Here is a 19,028-nt window from a genome sequence, read left to right as displayed (position 1 = left end):
GCATCATCATGATCTTGCGTGTGCTTAGGAAATTTTTTGAAATTACTGTGTTCCCCAATAGGATACGCCCTCATGCACATTTTGTGACCATATGTGCACGCTTGAGTCAAGTTAAGTGACTGTAATTCTGTATTTTTAAAGTTCTAGCAAAATGAATATCGAGCACAAATTCTATGACTCCTAATGACATTACATCCATTGTTGCTTATAGATGCTTACTTTTTTCCCAGATGCTAGAAAGCGCAGCTGCACTTTTCGGTCGAATCGAGCTTGCGGACCGCATGATGGGACAGACTCGTTCCACATTGGGAAAACTCTCCACCCATCCATTCTATATACAAAAAGATTCTGAACTACCGTACATCAACTTTTCTCCACCTCGTCCGACCAACCATGTGAATCCAATGATGACATAAACATGCATTAATTTTGGTAAGAGAAAACTTAAAAACTATAACATTCAAATCGTGTGTCGGAATTATGATCTATTTTCACCGTTGGGTTCCTATGGGTATATTTTTTATGATTTTTATAAAGCAACGTTGATGCTAGATGAGGTATGTTTAGTGTTAAACATGAGCAACTTTGATGCTAGATAAATTGCACCGTGTGTATATATAAGTGAATTCTCCTAGTAGCCTCCTAATTAGTTGTGTGTAGTAGCGTAATAGGTGGTTACCATGGTTGTTAAGTTGCATACAAGGGAAACTAAGTTGTAGAAATTTTAGTTGCCTACCATACTGTTAAAGTTGCTTAGCATGAAGTGGAAAGTTATCTAACATGGCTTCTAAGTTGTCTGCCTCAAAAATCAAGTTGCGTACATCGCTACGAAATTGCCTATGGGTGATCGCCAATTGCCTAAAACACCATGAAAGGTGTCCATCAAGCGACCTAAGTTGCCTACTGAAAGATCGTCAATGTTTCCTAGAGGGGGTGAATAGGCGCTTTAAAATAATTACGGTTTAGACTTGAAAAGATGCGGAATAAAACTACCGTCTAATTTGTCAAGCACACAACATAAAACAACTAGGCTCGCATATGTGCACCAAACACTTATGCTAAGAAAGATAAACAACTAAGTGATAGCAAGATATATATCATGAAACACTATGGCTATCACAAAGTAAAGTGCATAAGTAAAGGGTTCATGTAAGATATAACCGAGGCACGCGGAGATGACGATGTATCCCGAAGTTCACACCCTTGTGGATGCTAATCTCCGTTCGGAGTGGTGTGGAGGCACAATGCTCCCCAAAATGCCACTAGGGCCACCGTAATCTCCTCACACCCTCGTACCATGCAAGATGATGTGATTCCACTAAGTGAGCCTTGAGGGCGGTCACCGAACCCGTGCAAATGGCAACCCTTGGGGGCGGTCACCGAACCCGTACACTTTGACAACCCTTGGGGGCGGTCACCGAAAACCATACAAATTGCTTGGGGAAATCTCCACAACCTAATTGAAGACCCTGACGCTTGCCCGAAGCTTTACACCATAATGATTGAGCTCCGAAGCACCACCAACCATCTAGGGCGCCCGAGCACCCAATAGGAACAAGCTCTAGGGTGCCCAAATACCCAATATAAGCTTCTCAACTTTCACTTCCACGTATCACCGTGGAGAACTTAAACCAATGTAACTAAATGCAATGGCAAGGGCACACGGAGTGTCCAAGTCCTTCTCTCCCAAATCCCCCACAAGAACTAATGCTATGAAGGAAAATGAGAGGAAGAACAAAGAAGAGAACACAAAGAAGTTCAAGATCTATATCCAAGGGGTTCCCCTCACATAGAGGAGAAAATGATTGGTGAAAATGTAGATCTAGATCTCCTCTCTCTTTTCCTTAAGAATTATCAAGAATCATTGAAGGGATCGAGAGATAGCAAGCTCAAAGAAGGTCAACAATGGGGGCAAACACGAGCTCAAGAGATATGGACCATTTGGGAAGAAGGCCCCCTTAAATAGCCCCCCCCCCCGGAATCCAACCGTTACGCCCACAAGTAGTGCTCAAGTGGTACTACCGCTTGGGGGAGCGGTACTACTACTTAGCACAGTCAAAATAACTCAACGAGATAGAAAAAGTTTTGCCAGAGAGGTACTATCGCTCGAGCAGATTGGGCAACAGAAGCATAAAACTAAGCGAAAGTGGTTGCGACTGCTTGGGGGAGTAGTACTACCGCTCTACTACCGCTTAAAGTAGAGAAACTATCCAAGCAAAACATAAGGATGCTCCAATACTAAAACTGATATAACTACTGCAAATGAGCTGTGAATACAACAGAATCAAAATTGTTGGATAGATGATGACAAGTACTATCCAACAACGACTGGTTATAGTAAGAAGTGGCAGGGAGATGTGCCTATGATTTAGAGATGCGAAACCACTATGAATGAGGAACCGACATAAAATCCATCATTTAAAACATCATAAATGATGCATACGAAATCCATTTTCGATGAACTCAATCTTGTCATGAAGATGACCACTAGCTCAAAAACTCACACAGAGGAAAGCCAAAAAAGAACCAAGAAATATATATGCAAGGAGGCAAGGGTTTGACATCTCTACAAATGATACGATCAAGCTACTCACTCGAGAGCCCCCCTTGATAGTATGAAAATGGATCCTATAACCCAGTCTCCCAACTAGCGATGAAAATGGAGTGGAAATTTTCCGGTTTTCCAGAAGAAAAATGGAAACGGAGAGGCAATAAGAAAACAAAAACGAAAATTTGCAAAACAGAAATGGAAATGGAATTTTTTTAAGCGAAAACAGAAACAAAAATGGATCGGTGTTTTCCGATGGAACTGGCGTGGAAATGAAAAGTTTGAATATGGAATTCTATTTTTACTATAGGCTTATGGTAGCTTTATATCCCAACCACCAAACAACACACAATGACACAATGAGAAGAAGGGATCATTTGAAACCCAACTTCTACTACCACACACATACTCAACTAGGCCCTATACGCAATTATCCAGTACTACTGCAATACTACGCTAATTTGCTAACATAATCATATTATTTTGTAGCCACGTTACCAATTCATTAAATTTGTTTGTTTTTGTGGGTATTTATGATTCAAAGGGTTTTTAAGTTCCGGTCAACGCCCACTTTTGTTTCCGTGTCCGCTCTGTATTCGCTCCGTGTCTGTTTCTGGTAGTATCTGTTTAAGTATTCATTTCCGGGGTTTCTTTATTCGTTTCCGCTTCTACAAAAAAATATAAAAACGGTAGCACTCATTTTCGTCTGTTTCTGCTCCATTTTCATCCCTACTCCCAACTACCGCCATCAGACTGATAAAATAGAAAACCTATCAATGGCAAACCTTTGCCTTGCGCATAATCCACTTGAGTTGGATGATGACGATCTTGACCTCCTCAAGTGAGACCACTTTTCTTGATTGCGTTGGCTCGATGAAGACTAGTAGATTGCTCACCCATACTCCACTATGGGTGAGCCACTCTTCGGCACATCTTAACAAGTCCATTGTCACACAGTTGGCAGCAAGCTTCAAGAATGATCTCCTCGAAATGCCCACTTGAACTTGCACACCGCAAATTTGATGATGATCACCGCTTGATGTAATCCTCCATGGGTTGTATGAGATCTTCCTCTTGACCCAAGCCCATGGAAACATACCTAACCCCACATAGGACTCTCGCGTAGAACATGGTTTAGTACACAAAGTGTAATGAACAATGCTTATCATACCTCCTTTACAGTGTAATGAACAAGCCCATGAAATTGCTTTGTATGTAGCACTAGAGATGCCTTATGTTTTGTATGGTTTTTCTCTTTTTACGCAAACCAACCTAATAGGCAGTCCTAGTAGATAAAAAAAGAATAAGTTGTTCCCCATAGCACTATAGTTGACTCCATTGCACCCAAAATTGCCCTTGAGAAAAAGATTAACGAAAACCTACCCATATGGCATCTAGTTTTGAAGAATTTGTCGTGAGAAACCTAACATTGAAAATGAAACTGGATTTCGATGCTTGAATAAAAATTATGGCATTTAAAACTTGTTGAACCCCAAATAAATGAATGTGGGGACAAGATCTAGATTGATTCCATTGGTAGCCATGTGCGCTATGAGATGTGGCCAGACAAATTTTATTCTCTCGTATGGACAGCTGGCCATAAGGACATGTATTTACTATATACGACGGTGCGCTCCAAACAACGAATGAGCGCAGCATCGCTACCTAGCCATGTTCTACTTTTTTATGGGCCACATATGCTTACTTAGACATTTATGGCATGGAAACAAGCACCAACGCTTATTTGTATATCATATACAAGATATATAACCACCACATCACATCTTGTTGTCAAATGACCAAACAACCCGTGTGCCCTTGGATTGCGATCTCGCAGCTGTGATCATGGATGATATCATCTTCCGGTCCCTCCTCCCACTGGCGTACCACTCTCGCTTCGTACATGGTTCTGCAGACATTGAAAATATATATTGGCTTGTACATGGTTCTGGAGAGGGGTTTTCTTTTCCTAAAAAGTGGACTATGCCTCACATTCAGATCTTCCAAGACCATCTTTTTTACCTTCCTTTAGTAAAAACAACTTTCATCTTTACTAAGTTTACATGTAATCGTACTAAATCATACTTGTAGACATGAACGAAGACTAGATCCAGACAATTCAAAAAGAAATCATACTTTGATTGTTGTACAAAATTACTAAGGATTTGGAAACCTGCTATAATAAATTGTTGGGTCAAAAAAATAGTTATCTTATAAAGCTCCCCAAGAAGCGACTCCCAGGCGACTAGGGTTTTCCCTCCTCTTGTCGGCGGCACACCAATCTGCCTCGCCTCTCATGGATTTGAATCATGCTATACACACGACAAGATTCGGACGAACCATAGACGATGGTTAAAATCCAGCCGGACATGTGTGCATACATTGAACACCAGCCCCTGGATTTTCATGTCGTGCATACATCGTGTACCAGGATCGTGCATGAAGCAGTTTCGCATGGATTTTGTGGCGTGGAGGTGCGGAGCACCCTGGCCCCTCATAGATGGGAGGGACCCCGCTCTTGTTCTTGTTTGGTTCAGCGCTTTGGTTAGGGGTGTGTGGCGGTGGTGATTTCCTCTAGTAGGAATATAGTCTCTCACATCTATGGTGCTTCTAACATCGTTGGTGGGCGTGTTGTGGTGTCTCAGTCAGATCCCGCGGGGTTCAGTGAGTGTTGGTCTTATCTGGATATGTCTGGATCTAGTTTTCGGTCATGTCTACAAGCTTGATCCTATCGATCTATATTTCACTTCATCGGTGATGATTGTTGTTCTCATGCGCTGGTATTGTGGGTCATACCATGACAACTTTTTGATTGTCTTCTACAACAAGGTATACCCGGCTCTGCTGAGGGAGGGGTGATGACATCAGCACACCTTCAGCTCACTCCAGTGCTTGTACTCGTCGTTGAGTTGTCCTCCAACCTAAATATATTTTTTGTTACTTCTCGTGTTCTCTGTATTGCCATGATATATAGATGATGAATATATTTGAAGTTTCTCTAGAAAAACAGTTATCTTTGCAATAACCAAGTTTCTACCGAGTACACGTTTTCCAAATCCACCAATTCATCACTACGATAATTCAATTAATATCAATATGTTTCATAATATATGAAACTAGAAGCTATACTCCTAAATTCGAAGAAAAATGGCAAATCGCGTCAAGTTGTTGCTATTTCGCACATACTCAGCAACCGATTGGTCGAATCTGGGCCGACCCATTTTATTATTTAACGTGTATAGTGATTCTGGTTTTGGGAAGGTTCCTACTTGGTGTTCTTGGTTTTCTTGGCTGATTTTCTTGTTTCTTTTGTTTTCTGTTACAAGTTTATTTCAGTCTTAGGAGAAACCCGGCTAAATACGTGGTTGTCTTTCCTCCTCATTAGGAAAAGTCTCCTTCCTCCTCCCGCCGCCGCCGATCCGCCCCACCTTCGATAGCCTTTGGGCCATGGAGGTGTGGAGGATCTCGCTCCCCTCTCTCCCCTTACGTGCCGGCGGGAGGGACCCATGTTCTCATTTTTGGTAGGTTCAATATCTTTGTTGGGGTTGCGTGGCAGTGACGATGCCCCTAAGTAGAAATAATATCTCTCATGTCCGATCCATGTCCCGATGAAGTGAATAGCGTCGTCGGAGAAAGTGTGGAGGTGTGTCTCTGTTGGATCTCGTGGGACTCGGTCGGCGCTGGTCTTCAGTGGATCTATTTGGATCCAATTTTTATTTGTCTTTGTTCGGTGGATCTTTCTGATCTACAACTCTCATCATCGATGATGGTTGCTACTCTGGTGCACTGGTCCATTGGGGTCTTAGCACGACAACTTCCCGACTATCTACAACAATAAGGTTTGCCCGGCTCTCATGAGGGAGGGGCGATGACGTCGGTGCACATTTGACTCGCTCTAATACTTATAGTCATCGCTAGGTGGTCCATAGACTTGGCTGTAATTTTTATTACCTCTTGTGTTCTTTGTACTGTCTTGATTGATGAATAGATTGGAAATTTCTCTTGCAAAAAAAAATTTATTTGCGTCTTTCTTTTCCATTTTCAAACATTTCGAAAAATGTAGAAAATTTCTTCAAAATTGGTAAATAATGCAAACTTACAAAAACATATTTGCCATTTCTAAAATTGTTGTTTTCTTTAAAAAAACTAGTCATATTTTCAAATAATGTTCGCATATTTGAAAATTTGTTCATGTTTTCAGAAAATGTTCAAAAAATATTGATTTTTTCACATTTTACAAAATGTTCTTGTTTTTTTTAAATGCTTGGAAAATTGATTTATCTTAAAACATGTTAAAATACAGACAAATGTTTGAGTTTTTTTAAAGAATCACATCTTCGCATTTTCAAAAACCGTTCTCAAATAATATTGGCTTCTTTGAAAATTTAATTGTTGACCGGTAGTGATTGACCAGTCAACCATTAAATTTCAAAAAATGCTAAAATTATAAAAATCGTGAATTTATAAATGTTCGCAGTTTGAAAAAACATTCACAAACTTCAAAAAAGTTCAATAATTGGAAAACAAATCATTAAATTTTAAAATTATTTTTTAAAACGTTTACTAAAATTAAAAAACAGTTCATCAATTTTGAAAAAATCTTCGATTTGGAAAAGTTCAAAAATTTAATATAAGAAAAATGAATAACTAAAACAAATAAAGAAAAGAAAAGAAAACGAAGAAAACATAGGGTGGCATTTCCTGTACGTAAAATGAACGTGGGAGCTATTTCTTGCTCGTACCAAGACGTAACTTGGTGTGGCCTTTCGGCCGGCTGAGTACTTTAGCGGTTATAGCTCGTGTTTTTTTTTCTTTGTGCTCTTTTATGAATTTTCACCGGTTGCATTGGGTTTCCTTCTTCGGATTTTTTGGGTTTTCTTTGGTTTTTTCTGCTTCTTCAATTTTCTCTTTCTTTTTTTCCTTTTATTTTTTTCAACACATGTCCATTTTTTTCTTACACCAGATACGTTTTTTATACATGCTTAACATGTTTTCAATATGTTTTTTTGGACGCAGCAGACGCAGACACTCATACATACACACATTTTTTATACATCTAAAACATATATATACATGTTTAACATTCTTAGAATACATGTTAATTTTTTAACCTCTTTTGAGTACGTGAAAAAAATCAAATACGCGTTGAAACCTGCTTTAAAAAGATCGGAACGTTTTTTAACTATGCAAACATTTTATACAATGTATATATTCTTTTCTTAGAATTGTTAGATTTTTTTGAAACACGTGAACATTTTTGCAATGTATCATATTTCTTTTTGAATGGTATGAAACAGTTTCTACAACTACACAGACATTTTTATATTGAATTTTTTGTTTTTTGAGAAAATCTTGCCAAGCTTTATTGATTCAAACATAGGTCCAACTGTTGGGTCATGAGGATTGCCCAACCACACATATCCTGTAGCAAGATTACAAGCAAATTTGACGAGATTATCTGCCTCGAAATTGAAGTTTCTGGGTTCATGGATGAAACTACAGAACTGGAAACTAGCTTTACGTTCTAATATTTCATGTATAATAGCAGCATGGGGACCACCTGTAAGAGTAAATGGGCCGGCCCACCCACGCAAGCTCACGGATCGCTGGGAAAACGATGGTTGAGCCCAACCGAGACTAAGATCTAGTGACTTCACTTGGTGAAGTCACGTTGCAACTTTAGGCTCTTCATCTCCATCCAAAACATATCCAATGGTCAATCTCACACGAAGGCAAAAGCCCTGACCACTTAGCAGTTTTGGACGAGGGCAGGCTCAAGAAAACACTTCGTGGGAATCTGCTTCGCTCTCCCGCGCCGCGCCGGCGTGTCGTACTTGAATGATTACTCAATATTGGCATTTCTTGCTGTAGCATTCGAATGTTATGTGCTACAGTTTTGTAATGTCAAATGCTACTGAATTCCGTGTCAAATGCAATTGAATTGTTCAACTTTGATTGCATAATATGGTTTATAGGGACGAAGACAAGATCTCCGGGCTGGCCTAACCAAGCATGGCGGCCAGTACCCAACGTTAAAGAATGATTTGCAAGTTTGTGAGCCTCAACATTGAAGGTTCTAAACTCATGACTAATCAAACAGGAAGGAAAAAAACCTAGAGCGGTCCCTTATTTGTCGCACTATTGCGCCATATGAAGCCGGCGTGCCTGACTTGATTGCCTCTACCACCTTTTTACAATCGGAAGCAACTGAAATTTTCTGAACGTACAAGTCTTCTGAGAGAGCCAGAGCTTCACGTATAGCCAATGTTTCCAAAACCTTAGGATCATCAATATTGTTGAATATAAGAGCAGACGCCCCCTGGAAGATTCCCGCGCCATCGCGGCATACCGCTGCGACCGCTCTAAGACCACCGTGCCTTGCTACCGCCGCGTCAACGTTTACTTTTAGATGCTGATCCGGAGGAGGGATCCATGTCGTCGGCCTTGGCCCCGGTACAGACCTTGCTGCCATTGTCGGCTTCTTCAGGAACTCAATGTCGGAGAAATAGCTAGTTAGAAACCGTTGATAGCATGGGGAGATTGGAAAATGCCTTCAAGAATCACCTTGCGACGTGCAGACCAGATCGCCCACAAGGTCACAATCAGGACGGTGAGATCGTCTTCCTTTAGAGCCTCTACCATGGAATGTAGCCAGCATTTTGCATTAGGGTCGTGATTGGAGGACAAATGCTGCACCAAGTCCTCATTAGACAGAGCCCACGTACATCTGGAGACGGCACATTCCAGTAGTGCATGGCGCCAACTATCCCGGGCTCCGCAAATAGCACACACATCTGTTATAGCCATATTCCGGTGCTGCAGAACGTCCCCGGTAGGCAGAGAATGTTGTGCAAGCCTCCATGCAAGTACCTTCAGTTTCGAGGGCATCGTCATTTTCCAAAGATGTGTCCAACCTTTCTTTTTCAGTTCTAAATTTGACAAACTTTCAGACTCCTCCAGCCATGCCTCTCTACCCATCTTTATTCTGAAAATCATCTTATAGGGCGTCCTGACAGAAAAATGTCCCTGCGGGTCCTCGGCCCATGCCCGGGAATCCTCTAGCGGCCTAGAGCATACTGGGATCCTTAAAATTGCCTCGGCATCCACTGGAGTGAAGATCTGCCGAACCAACTCCTCTTTCCACGAGGCCGACGTGGTGTCCATCAGTTCAGCAACATGAGTTGGTGGGTTAAGCACCAGCAATGAGATTGGTCTCATAAACTCGAATCTTGGAATCCAGTTATGTTCCCAAATGCTAGTTGTCCTTCCATCGCCAATCCTTCTAATTATTCCCTGCTTGACAATGTCCCTCCCATCTAGAATTAATTGCATATCTGATAGGGGTGCGGCCCCAAACTTGCCTCCAGAATAGTGCAATTAGGGTGGTAAGCAGCCTTTAGGATTCTTGCACTCAAAGAGTTGGGATCTTCTAGGCACTTCCAAGCTTGTCTTGACAGAAGAGCCAAGTTAAAATCTCGAGGTCGCGGAAGCCTAGTCCTCCCAAATTCTTCGGCCTTGTCATAACATCCCACGACACCCGACATGGCTTTCTCTTTCCTTGCTTACTTCCCCATCAGAGTTGTCTTATGGTTGATGTTATGCTCTCACAAAGCCCCCTCGGGAGTCTGAAACAAGACATGGAGAAAAGCGGAATCGCCTGAGCCACAGATTTTATAAGAACCTCTTTTCCTGCCGCTGACAAAAGTTTTTGCAGCCATCCTCTTATCCTTTCCCAAACTCTGTCCCTGAGGTACTTGAACGTGCCATTCTTAGATTCTCCAACTTCTGTAGGCATCCCCAAATATTTCCCGCTAAGTGACTCATTCTGCACTGCCAGGATATCTTTGATCCCCTGCCTGGTGCCTTGTGGACACCCCTTGCTGAAGAATACCGAGGACTTGTCATTGTTAACTCTTTGTCCCGCGGCATTACAATATAGATTCAACAGGTTTGACACCAAATTTACACCCTCAACACTAGACTTAAAAAAGCAATAGGCTGTCATCTGCAAATAAAAGGTGGTTCACCTCAAGAGCTGTGGGAGCCACCTTAACACCACTTAGAGCTGATGACTGGGAACTGGATTTTAGTAGGCACGAAAGGCCCTCTGCCGCAAGTAAGAATAGGTAAGGGGAAATAGGATCTCCCTGTCAAATTCCTCTTGTTGGTTGGAAACTCCCAAGCTTTTCTCCATTAAACAGAACTGAGAAAGAAACTGATCTAACCATGCCCATAACAATATCAATCCAGACTGACAAGAAACCCAGCTTGACCATAATTGCTTGTAAATAATCCCACTCTACTCTTCATAGGCTTTTATCATGTCCAACTTCAAAGCACAGAAATATTAGTTTTGGATATGTTTCTCTTCATAAAATGCAAACACTCATATGCACATATTATGTTATCTGTGATCAGTCTGCCAGGCACAAAGGCTGATTGCTCCTCAGAGATAATATCTAGGAGAATGACTTTTAATCTGTTTGCAATCACCTTTGAGGCAATTTTGTACAGGACATTGCAAAGACTAACAGGCCTATATTGTGACAGAAGAGTAGGATTCGTTACCTTAGGTATAAGGACCAAGACCGTATCATTGAAGATTACATGGCTAAGGCCTCCTTTGGTTTAGAGAAATTTCATAGAAATTCTAGAGGATAGGATTCTTATAGGATTTTTTCCTTTAGAGCCATTTGGTTCATAGGAATAGATTCCTATTCCTACATATGATTGGTTCTTATCCTCCACATTTCATAGGAAAATAAAAAAGAGCCTAGACTCAATGGAAAAATTCCTTTGATGTCAACCAAATGACATCTTGTTTTCTATTCCTACTCATAGGATTTAAGATACATGTCATCTCATTTCTTACAAGATTCCTATTCCTATGATAATTCTATCCTATGAACCAAAAGAGGCCTAAAGTTGCAGCGTGCCTTCACCAAGTGAATCTCAGTCCAGCCCAACCCAGCGCCTCTCGCACAGTCCACTAACGGCCAGACAGAGGCTCGGTGTCATAATCAGACAAGGCAGTTGCCACTCAAAAAAATCAGACAAGACAGTTAAACAAGAGATGTGGCACTTGTTATGCAGCAGCACCTGTTAAGATGCAGGAATTTCACGAGAAATCGGGAGCATCTGTTTACAAGAGTTTCAAAATTCACATGCTCCAATGTTACCCAGTAAAAAGACAAAACAGACAAACTTGACAGGTACGCGGAACCCCTCAAGGAAGGCAAACACCAACTGCGAACGTTAGGAGCACAAGGCAACTGGAAAACAATGCAAAACATGGAGCTAAAATACTTTCAACATATTAATCTAAGCCTAAAAAAATAATCTGCCTTCTAGAGCACTAAAAAAAATGCCTCTTCCAGCTTACAAACTGCCCTCTCCTGACACAAGTCAAAAGAGAAGGAAGGAGAAACCCTACACTACCTAGAGCAAAGCAAAGCAAGGCAAACCCCTAAACAAACTTTTACAGATGCGCAACGGAGATGAAGCAGCACACAAAACCATCCTATTATCATCGTTCACCTCAACCAGGCTGCAGACGGCTATAGCTCGCTGACACAGACTCATCCTTCGCTGGCTGTATAAACGCTAAACAATCAACAAATAGCTGGACCATATTTACCAAGGAGGTATCTACAGAAAGCCTGTGTTATTGCACTTGATCATCATGTCCTGTTGCCGAAATGAAACCGATTGCTGACAACAAGGTTTTCTGCCAGCAGAAGGACGGGAGTCTTGATGGCTTTGGCGTTTGGAGAGACCGACTCAGGAAGACCGGGTAAGCAGGTTGGTAGATGTTCGCCATTCTCCTCAGGATGGAAATAGAATAACACTGCTCGACAGAAAATAAACCTGACAACATATAACGAAGAATATTAACACTTCGCATATCGAACCAACAGTGTCTGGTGTGCGGGACAAATATATGTTCTTCAAGATACAATAGAATCTTTGTTTGAGAAACAAAAAATAAATAAACATAAGATATGCGACAAAGATCTAGCAAGCCAACCATATTGTCAGGATTGAACTTGCTGGTACCAAGTACCTATGCGGCAACTGTTCTCTAGTCCCTACACAAACCTAAACAAAATGCAGTGCTGATAGTCTAGTGTTCCCTAGACTATCAGGACTGCATTTTTGAAGCCCAAATAACTTGCATGCTGAGATGCGCAGAGAGTAGTGTGAATACAACTGATGTGATTTAAAGGAAGGACTACAAATGGATAAGCCACTCTATCAGATCATGTTAAATTACTGATTTCATACTTTTGGTGCCAGCGCAAATTTACTCTTTAATACCAAAAATAGTGGTAGCATGATGAATTTTAAATGCAAACTTGTTCCTTTTTCCTGTGAAAAGAGGGTGCATGCAAATAATATGGATAGCCGGTTCATGCTTCAACATACTTTTACATGTTATACTGCCAAACTAACATAGAACTGCCAAAGACTCAGGGATGGAAGGTATGGATTAATGTACCTGAGAATCAGGCGCCTGAGAAATGGATCAGGTAAAATTTGACCCCAGACAATGTTCAATCCAACAGATGTGCTGAGGATTTCTTCGTACTGTTCCAAAGCAGAGAAAAGTATATTCTCTGCATTAGCATATGTATCCTGAAAACAAGCCCAAAGAAATCAGACCGTCAAAACAAATATCTCAGGAATACTCAAGTCAAAAATAGAAGAACATACGCTGTCAATGTCGGAAGTTATTCCAGCTAATTGGCAGAAGGCTTGCATCGGAGCAGTCAGGAAGTATGTAAATTGGCCTCCATTGCCTGATTCTACACCAGGCATGGCCGATGCAATCCTAGGAGAAAGAAGTAAGGCAGCTGGCTCTCCCTTCTCTGCATTATGTATGGCCTGTTGATTATACAAGCAAATGATAATTCGTTCAAGAATTTTCTTTCTACATTATTACTACAAAATGAATGGACAAAGAACCACTTCAACAAATTACGACAAGAATTCCTCATACACTGTAATACGACTTCATGATATAACTGAGTTGTTATAGAGAAAACCTATTCCGGGAATTTTACCAATCAAATGCAATATAACTATGTGCAAGGAAAGCAACTAGCAAAAAAAGATAAGGAATCAACATTATGGCTTTACAGGCTACTAAGGCCTTGTACAATGCTAGGTGCTTAGGGAGATGCTTAGAAAAATAAACCGGGTTTTTCTGAAGCACTAGTGCCTATTTCTACATGAGAGATGCCTAATTAAGCGTCTGCCCTGTACAAATAAGCACCAGTGCTTAAGGAAAGCCTGGTTTATTTCTCCAAGCACCTTGCATTGTACAAGGCCTAACAAGGGCAAGTTTGGATGTTTTCTGTACGAAAGCAGGTATTGCTATAATACTATAGAAGTGAGTTCACTACACCTAGAGCCCAACCTTCTCGGTTCTCACAATATGTTATACATGATCCATTATCATCAGTGATGACTAATTAACAGGCTCATAACCAGCTTAATATTTGTTTATAGGTTTAAAGATCAAGGAGACATTGAATCTGTGAACCCCACTGGACAATACTACCAACTATAGAGATGCTTCCACTTAAGAAGCAAATGAGAATGTCTGGCCATTCAGATTCCATAAATACAATCCGTGATAATGTGAACTAAAAAGAAAAAAAAATGCATACATATAATCTGGTAGCTAAGAAACAACTAAAAGCTCACGCATCATGGTAACAATTTTTCTACCAAGTCAAGAATAAGTTCTGACAAACCTGCCTTGAATGCATGGCTATTTTCACTGTCAATTACAAGGAAAAGTGGGTATCTTGTAAATGGTATCAGATCTTCTGGATAAAGATTGTTTGGACCTGAAAAAATGATAGTCCGACCGATGTGAGAAAACGCAGGCTATCCATCATCATAAAAATAAGATATTATTTCACAACCTAGTCGCCCACCAAACTAACAAACCATAAATAGTGGACTTAATTGATAACTAACATTGTAATGCGACATAGGCATATAGTTCCATCAGTTATATGAGAAAGCGGAGCATACCACCATTTCCACGAGGACCAAGCCATACATGATCATCTGAACCGGTATGTGAATTTGGCTTATTGATTGAGAAAGCAGAAGCAGGCCTCAAGCGTGATGAAGAGCTAGATGCATACTTATGATATGCATTCTGATCAGCAAGGCCTGTAAGGATAATGTTTGAAGTTAGAAGGGAAACCTAATCAAAACAATAGTGCAACATAAATTGAATGCCAAATACAAAAGGAACCTGATGCTGATATATAAATTAGCAAAATGCTATCTTGAGAAAGCTCCTCACAGATTGTGGCAAGAACCTGCAATTACCATTCATGAACTGGATTTAACACCAAGGAATCTGGTGGCAGAAATAGAGAAAAGAGAACAATGTGTATTGACACTATAAGTTGCATCTGTCCATGTGACTCAAGGGGTCTCTCAAGATCTAGTAACATATTACTCACATGAATTATTAAGTTATTATTACCAATTTGTAGTAAGGTCTGAACATCCCCATGTGCAATTTGCCAATTTCGCAGTGACTATGCTTAAAATTTGATGTTCAGTTCTGCTAACAACCATAACATCACTATGCCTATTTACAAGGAGATGTGTTCTCAAGACAATATTATTGGTAAGCGTGCTATGGGGCAATTATTGGCAGTAAACATGCCTTTTTCAAATACATGTACTCAAAACTCAGATATTCAATTCAACTTTCATCCTACTCCTGTAAAAGGGAGAAAAGGTATACACTCATATGCACACTGGCATATGCGGTGAAACTTTAAACTCAGAATTCTTTTATAATATACTCCCTCCGTAAATTAATATAAGAGCGTTTAGAACACTAAAATAGTGACCTGAATGCTCTTATATTAGTTTACAGAGGGAGTATCTTCTAATGACTACTCGGTCAGTAACACAACATAGTGATTAGTGAGCATACCACAAAATGCATGTATCCCAGCGTTGAAAATGTGCAAAGGCAGCCTAAGAAAGTATGACCACATCAAGCTCATTGCGAGGAGCAAAGGCTGGCCTGCCAATCATTTTGTAGCAAGAATGCAGGAAATCCTCTGATTCTACTAACTATTTCTAAAGGATTCTACCTAACTTATCCTCAGTTTAATAGAATTTATCTTAACTTTATTTTATTTCATATAAATAACATGATACAATATCTTTTCTATGGTTGAGTCACCCACTGATGCATGATATTTATGGACAATAGAAACAAGTCTACACAGTGTTATTTCACTAACCAAATCACAAACATTGACCATATTATCAGCGTCAAGTCTGTCAAACGGTCAGCATGTAGCACTGTTTAAAGCTGTTTTCATCACAGGAATTTCCCACGAATATCATATGCGATTATGCAAAACTTCAACTTTAAAGGGGAACAAAGCAATTTTGAGAAGGGGCTTACCGCTATAAGATGAGATACTGTAGGGTGATATATGATTGCTCTTTGGGGATTTGAAGGAAGATTTCCATCAGAGATCTCTGTAGAAAGGTGAATATCGATCAGACCAGAGGGTCCACTCTGATCACTCATAGTGCCATTTTCTGTAAGTTCTTTAACAGCTATCTGATAAGACCCTGTGGGCTCCCATTCTAAAGACTGTAGCATTCTGAAAGTGTCCAAAGTTAGCTCTGTGAACTTGACCTGTGGTACATACAACGGCATCATGCGAGGGAGCTGATCAGCATAGTATCAAAAAAGGTGATAACTAGAGGAATAGAAAATTTGTTTATGAAGGGGTAATATGAGTAACCTCGTTTCGGTGGTAACTTGTTAATACAGCTTCCTTCAGTTTCAGTACTCTTTTCGAATGGAATCTTGCTATTGATGCAAGGTTTGATGCATAAGAATCAAACAAGTTATCATATCTAAGTGATCTAGATCCTTTGTATGCTCCGTCAGCTTTCAAGAATCTGTCAAGCTCTTGAAGCACTTGTTTCCATTCCTTGAAGTTGGTTTTCTAAGAAGAGGTCACGTTGTAAGGAAGAATAAAATTGTAAGCAAAACAGCCTTAAAATGTCCTAGTGTACTGAAATGAATAAAGAAATAAGTGGGTGAAACACACAAAACAAGTACACCACGATAAGTTGCAGAATCCAAAGCTTTCATGTAGCAAAGCAATAAAATATTCATTACTCGCTCTTTATGCATAGATTCATTGATGTGTTGCTGGTACTACTATGTACCCCTAATATCATTGCTGTCTTAAATTGAGATGGATGCACAATTGAACCATCATCTCATCCGCACACAATCCAAAAATTACAAATCCTAAGGGTAAGGGCACATTATTACTTGACAAACTCAGATCACCACAGACTCAAACACCAAGCAACATGAAAAGAAGAATCCGCTCGAACCCTCTCTTTCCATGATCAGTAACCCTCCATAATACTCAAATCTACTGTACATGAATACAGAGGGATGCTTAAGCTCTTCTGCAACTAAACAGCAGAGGGGCGTGAAGCAACAAAAAACGAGAGGAGCAGGATAAGTGACACACAGCCAAAGGGGATTGACGCAGTAACTCAAACTGAATTGCACGAAAATAAACACTCGATTGGATAGCAAAAACTTCTGGCAAACAGGTGATGAACACCAAGTTGTTAAGAAGAAGAAACACAGTACTACATTCGTTCAATAATGAAGAGGGCAGCCATGTCCTGCTTCCCAAAGTAATAACCCCCAAAAAAGAAGACCTAAACGCGTCATTTAACTCAGGCACCCCAAATCCAAAGCACACGCAGGAGAAAAGCTTCTTACGGGGTAGGCCGACTTGGATTCCTGTACGAGCGAGCGGAGGCGGGCGACGAGGTGGTCCACCGCCTCGGCCCGGCGCATGAGCATGGCGACGACGAGGAAGCGGGCGATGAAGCGCAGCTCCTTGTAGCGGATCAGGAGGCCCTGGTGCTTGGCGCCGCCCCCCGCGGCCGCGGAGGCGCTGGCGTTGGCGGGGGCGGGGGCGGCGAAGTAGCCGCGGCTGTAGATGGCCTCGTAGAAGACGTATGCGCCGACGAGCGAGCGCGGCTCGGCGGTGCGGAGGTAGCGCGCGTAGTAGAGCTGGCCGATCCGCGAGGCGACCTCGCCGATCTCCCAGCGGCGGAGGCCCGCGGCGACGAGGTCCCGGCGGCGGTCCTGCTGCAGGCGCCAGAGCCGCGTGTAGGCCTTGAAGGCCTTGCGGCTGTGGTGGTCCCCGCCGCCGTAGAGCGGCAGGTCGCGCGCGCGCGCGAACTTGCGGTCCGCCGCCTCCACCAGCGCCTTGAACTCCCTGTACGCGCCGGAGGGCTCGCCGTCGGCCATCGCCGGCGGGCGGGGCGGGGCGGGGCCGGGGAGGCGAGGGCTCGCCCCCTCCCTGCCTGCCTGCCTGTCTGTCCCTCCCTCCCTCCCTCCCCGCTGTCCCTTGGATTCGGGCGGCGAACGGGCGGAGGACGCGGTGAGATGGCGACGGTGGGGGGAGAGAGAGAAAAGAGAGTGATAAAAGGGGCAGTTCGTTCGAGAAGCGGTAAAAAACAGTGGACGAGTAGCACACGGGGGTGAGCTGTTGTTGATTGTTACCGCGCGGAAACGCTGTCACCTGGGTCGCTAATTGGGCTCTCATGGGTCAATCATCTGGGCTTTTGTTTATTAATCGCCCACCTTCTGTCACTCCACAGTATACAAGCCAGTGTGGGCGGTCTGTGGAATCCATGTCACCGCTGGGAAAAGTCCCGGCGGTTGACCGGGGTGAAAGCGAAAAGGATACGCACTGACAGGCAGAAAATGCAGCGGATTTGTTGGACCCAAAACGCACGGAGAATTGACCTCCGACTCGTTCTGTCAGACATGTGTTTAGTCCCTTCGGCTCGATTCGGTATGGATCTCCATCCGAGAGCAGGGCTAGGGACGACGACGATCCAGGGGATGGCGTGAAATTCAGTTGTGAACCCACCGACGATGCCTCCTCGCTCGGTCTCGAGTGGACTCGCTCAACGCACGCTAGTTTGACGCTGGTAGTTTCACAACTTTATCAAGATTTCTGCGCTGTTATTCCCTTGCATTGCATTGCATTTGCAGGTGGAGGCAGCTGGGCATGTATTTCCTGTTTGTTTTATGTGTCTCGTCAGAGTTTGGTGAAGGAAACCTTTTTCTCTTTATTAACACTCGCAGTCAGCGACGGATATTCTAAGTTTCTAACCACCACAACTGCCTCACACTTCTTAATTACAATAATTAACAAAAGGGGAGGATCGGAGAATATACACTTGCTCTGAGCCATCAGCTGTCTGACTAATCCAGTACCAGCAGCACTAATGGCACCTTTTAACTTTAAGAAATCGGAAGGGGGGTGGCTAAACTGTTCCAAGAGCGCAAAGAAACTCTCTGTGTGTATCGATTAAAGTAGGAACCATCATTCTGACCGAGCGAGGGTTCATTCAGCGGTAAGAAAAC

General features: G+C 42.1%; 1 protein-coding gene across 2 annotated transcripts; it reads right to left on the bottom strand.

The window, feature by feature from the left end:
• Nucleotides 1–11,761: 11,761 nt before the first annotated feature.
• LOC123104046 (protein SCAI homolog) lies at nt 11,762–18,042 on the bottom strand. Of its 2 annotated transcripts, none has more exons than XR_006450079.1 (9): nt 17,364–18,042; nt 16,354–16,560; nt 16,005–16,244; nt 14,823–14,889; nt 14,594–14,737; nt 14,308–14,403; nt 13,262–13,432; nt 13,047–13,183; nt 11,762–12,415 (listed from the first exon to the last, which is right to left on the bottom strand). XR_006450079.1 is itself a non-coding variant. In XM_044525766.1 (9 exons), the coding sequence occupies exons 1-9, from the start codon at nt 17,898–17,900 to the stop codon at nt 12,229–12,231; spliced, it is 1,782 nt and encodes a 593-aa protein (XP_044381701.1). In that variant the 5' UTR covers nt 17,901–18,033; the 3' UTR covers nt 11,762–12,228. The 2 variants fall into 2 exon arrangements, 1 of the variants encoding a protein (XP_044381701.1); XM_044525766.1 differs by having other exon boundaries at nt 14,312–14,403; nt 17,364–18,033.
• Between the last annotated feature and the right edge of the window lie 986 nt (nt 18,043–19,028).

This window comes from Triticum aestivum, chromosome 5A (assembly GCF_018294505.1).
Source record: "Triticum aestivum cultivar Chinese Spring chromosome 5A, IWGSC CS RefSeq v2.1, whole genome shotgun sequence".
NCBI lineage: Eukaryota > Viridiplantae > Streptophyta > Magnoliopsida > Poales > Poaceae > Triticum > Triticum aestivum.
The sequence above is the reverse complement of the archived record's forward strand: the minus strand, read 5'-3'. Positions and strand labels throughout refer to the sequence as shown.

Coding starts and splice junctions, on each gene's coding strand:
- LOC123104046 (XM_044525766.1), bottom strand. CDS start 17,900: ATGGCCGACGGCGAGCCCTCCGGCGCGTACAGGGAGTTCAAGGCGCTG. Junction 14,738..14,822: donor AATTTATATATCAGCATCAG/GTTCCTTTTGTA, acceptor TTATCCTTACAG/GCCTTGCTGATCAGAATGCA. Junction 12,416..13,046: donor CTCAGGCGCCTGATTCTCAG/GTACATTAATCC, acceptor ATATGTTGTCAG/GTTTATTTTCTGTCGAGCAG.